Consider the following 3,897-nt stretch of genomic DNA (forward strand, 5'->3'; position numbering starts at 1 on the left):
AATTAAAGAAAGTTAGATTTTGTTTTAAAAATTTAATTTAAAATAAAGCTGTTTGCAAATCTCCTCAAAGTGTATATACATACATTACATCTTACCTTATTTAAAATAATCATTATGCAGGTCTGTCTCGTTTTTGGTTTCATTTTTCGAACAATGTTTTCTAGAACTTCTCAAAATGTTCCTCAGCTCCCTCATGGTTTGTAAAAAAATTTCGTATGACATTTATTGCATTGAAGGTTTCCACTTGGGTTACAACTATAGTCTCAGGATTACTGTGATTGTCCTCACTGTCCACAATTTGAAAAAATTTCCGAAATTGTAGATTCAGAAGTGGTGGCAATTTCCTCATCAAACAAACCATATTCAGCCTTCCCTTCAATGGCATGGCCATGATTTTTCAAATATTCTATGAAAACAGATAGAAGAATATCGTCTTCTTCGGTTTCGTCATCCACAATATTCAGAGAACTCACTAAACCAGCATGACGGAAACAATTCGCTATGCATGTGGTGGAAACCATGTTCCAACTTTTGTGCACATAGAAAATGGCATCCAAGACAGTTACGTGAAACTCCTTTTTTTGGTCGATGGTGATTAAGTCCTTCGGGGGGAGCTTACGATGTTCACTTTTAGGTTTTGAATAACTCCTTGATCCAATGGTTGGAGAACGCTGGTCAGACAAGAAAACAAGCTCAATCGAGGCTAACTGTGAGATGTTGGTATGAGCTGTGTAATTGTTTGCTATGAAAACAACTTTTCGCTTCTTCTTCTTCACAAACTGCCTGTCTAAAGGCCGTATTGTGTTCTCCCAAAATGTTGACAGTCATCCTCGTTTTTTTGTTGGTGTCGTAATACACTGGTAAAGATTTCACGTTTTTAAAGCAACGTGGCCTTTGAAATTTCCAATAACAAGAGGTTTCAATTTTTCAGAGCCATCCATATTGGCCCCTAAAAATACTGTAAGTATTTCTTTACTTTTATTGCCACTTACACATTTCTCATTTTTTGAACGCTAGAGTTTTTTCAGGTAAGACGCGGAAAAAAAGACCACATTCGTCGACGTTGAATACATCGCATGGCTTATACCGTTTCAAAATGTCATCTTCTAACACAGATTTCCTCCAGTCATTCAAAACAGTTTCGTCAACACCTCCGGCTTCACCGCATACTGTCTTCAAAGTTAAATCATGTCTTACTTTAAATCTCTGAATCCATCCATTGCTCACCATAAAATTAGGTTCTCCCAATTCCGCGGCTATTTGCAGAGCTTTTTCTCTCAGTACTGAGCACGATATCGGCACATTTTGAGCTCTAGCCATTTTTATCCATTGGAGAATGGCTAGTTCAATTTTCTCATAAGGGGAAAAACGCATTCTTTTCCCATTTCCTATGCGATGAGAAGACAGAATATTGTTTAAGGTGGTGCATGGTATACCACGTTCTTCCGAAAAACGTGCTTTTGATAAATTTGAATTTTCAAAATCCTCAGCGATTTTTTTTTTCTTCCTCTGATAGAGTAAACGTCTTTCTCTTTGCCATCATGACACGACGAGAGAGGTTCGAATATAATTCTTTCCTCTGGTGTGGTCAGCAAATGGTCACGTGACGCGATGGGAAAACTTATCCTTTGTTCCCGCCCGAACGGCGAAAGCCCCCCCCCCTTCCCAGGAAGCATGGGAAGGACAATTACTGGCAGTGAAAGCTGGGGAAAATTCTTTGTGAACTGGGGGGTGGAAACTCTCTCCAGGTCCAGGTGTGTTCGTTGGCTGCAACATTTTTCTAGAACTCGAGAGGCGTAATTGCCTTGTAAGGAAATTAAATAGGCTTTTGTTAGAAAAGAGCTCCCCTCGCCTCAGATAAAAATGACCTTATAAGCGATAAAGGTTTTTGAGACTTGACCATTTATCCGATGATCTATAACAAAGAATTCCTATTCAGTGAGCCCGGACTTTGGAAAAGTGACCTTATATGCGGATGACCTTATATCGAGGTCTGCTGACCAGTCAGTATCGGTTATATGGTCAGCTCATGGGTCCTGAATATTATGACCATATAAGCGGTGTGACCATGTATGCGATAACCAAATATATAGTATAGTTAATATGGCGTGAATATATTCTGGAATCAGAATGTATTTTTTAAACAAATAATTCAACTTTCAAACACGTTTAAAAATTAATTATTAAGGTGCATAATAAGAAAGAATGCAAAAATAATTATTATACTTTTAGAAAAATTTAATTCTTTACCTTAGCATATGTACATGTTCAAAAAAAATATTCCAATAAGCTTGTCTGTTTCTTCTTCTTGGTTGTTAAAACAACTTTTTCTAAATCTCTGATAGTTTTTAAATGTTCATCTGCTGCATTAGAATTTTCAAAAAAAACACCTTAAGTCATCTATAGCCTTAAGAGCATCAGCTGTTGATAGACTTTTTATTGCAATCAGTATCATCCTCATCGTCACTTCTTTCAGCATTCAGATTTAAGACATTAGATACAATGCCTTCCACAGTTGCTTCACAATTAGTGGGCAATTATTATTTGGGAATACAAATTTACGTCCGGCATTGCATAGCCTCGGTTTCGAAGATTTTCTGCCAATTCAGCTAATGGAAGATCTTCCTCAGGGTCCTTTAATGATAACGAAGAGTCTGGAGAACTGTGGAACCCCGCGTGACGGAAACAATTTTCAATGTTTTCGAAGACACCATGTTCCAGCTTTGGTCAATATTGAACAGTGCGTTCAAAACTGAAACGTGAAATTAATTGATAATGTAATTGATGGAAGAATCACATTAGATGAAATTCCTGTTGTTCAAGATGTTAAGCAGAAAGATATTAATCATACACTGAATCAACAACGAATGTGATTCTTCCGCGGATTTCCGCTTTTTTTCTGATTTTTCCCGCTAATTTCCGCTGAAAAATGTTTTTGCACAAGTCTAAATATTTTAGAATTTAATTTTCCGCGGATGGAAAGTATTGAAGTCCTCATTCCTCCCTCTGAAGTTTCTCTAAAATTCTTTTCCTTGAGGTAAAACTGGTTGACCTTTATAATACACCCCCAAGTATCCTCAGTATTTTTTTATCTTCTGATAACTCATTACAGACGCCGTGTTCTTTTTTTCTGTTAGGATCTTTGACTGTGTTTTACTATTCGTGCACTACTAAAAAGAATCAGTTCATTCACATTCTTGTTATCATCTACAAAGCAAATGATATTGGTAATGAAACTAGAGAGCACATCAGACATTTACGGTGAACACTTTCGCATAAAGTTCTTACACAAGCAGGCCAAGATCGTAAAAACATAATCGTTTGAATGCCGTTTAGAAGCTCAAAATTTCAAACTTGTCTGTGTTGTCACTCTTTAACGAATATGTAAACCTATTTCAAAGTAGTACTCTCAGAGCCGGCCACAGGGTAGGGCGAACCGGGCGACTGCCCGGAGCGCAATGATCTAAGGGCGCCAAAATGATAGTTGACAAGATTGAGAGGCGGCAGGCGGAATTTATCATTTTTATTTCTAACTACATAATTCAAATAATATAATATATTTAAACATCAAGGCAAAATCTAGTTGAATTCAATTCAACATGACAACACCACCTTTCAAGAATTGGCGAATTTTTCGGTCCGTGGCAACAGGACTGTACCGGAAACATCAATTTTGAAACCAAGCGAAACAAGATCTAACTGCATATAAAAAGGAAGTAGACTTATAACAATGCATTATTTTCCACTAGACTTCGGCTGGTGCGAAATAAAATAGTTCGTTTAAATTGTTAGTGCAAAAAAGCTTTAAAAAAGTGCTTGTGCAATTTGTCCAGTTCGTTTGGCTTCTGTGAAGGTAAGTGTTTTAATTTTTGTTTTCATTTTTAAAACGAAAAAAAT

At 36.8% G+C, this 3,897-nt stretch overlaps 1 protein-coding gene across 1 annotated transcript; it reads right to left on the minus strand.

Annotated features, from left to right (window-relative positions):
• Positions 1–284: 284 nt before the first annotated feature.
• On the minus strand, positions 285–1,320 carry LOC107456053 (tigger transposable element-derived protein 4-like). The gene is made up of 2 exons (XM_016073813.2): positions 1,050–1,320; positions 285–787 (listed from the first exon to the last, which is right to left on the minus strand). The coding sequence occupies exons 1-2, from the start codon at positions 1,318–1,320 to the stop codon at positions 285–287; spliced, it is 774 nt and encodes a 257-aa protein (XP_015929299.2).
• Positions 1,321–3,897: the final 2,577 nt, after the last annotated feature.

This window comes from Parasteatoda tepidariorum, chromosome 10 (genome assembly GCF_043381705.1).
Source record: "Parasteatoda tepidariorum isolate YZ-2023 chromosome 10, CAS_Ptep_4.0, whole genome shotgun sequence".
In the NCBI taxonomy this organism is placed as follows: domain Eukaryota; kingdom Metazoa; phylum Arthropoda; class Arachnida; order Araneae; family Theridiidae; genus Parasteatoda; species Parasteatoda tepidariorum.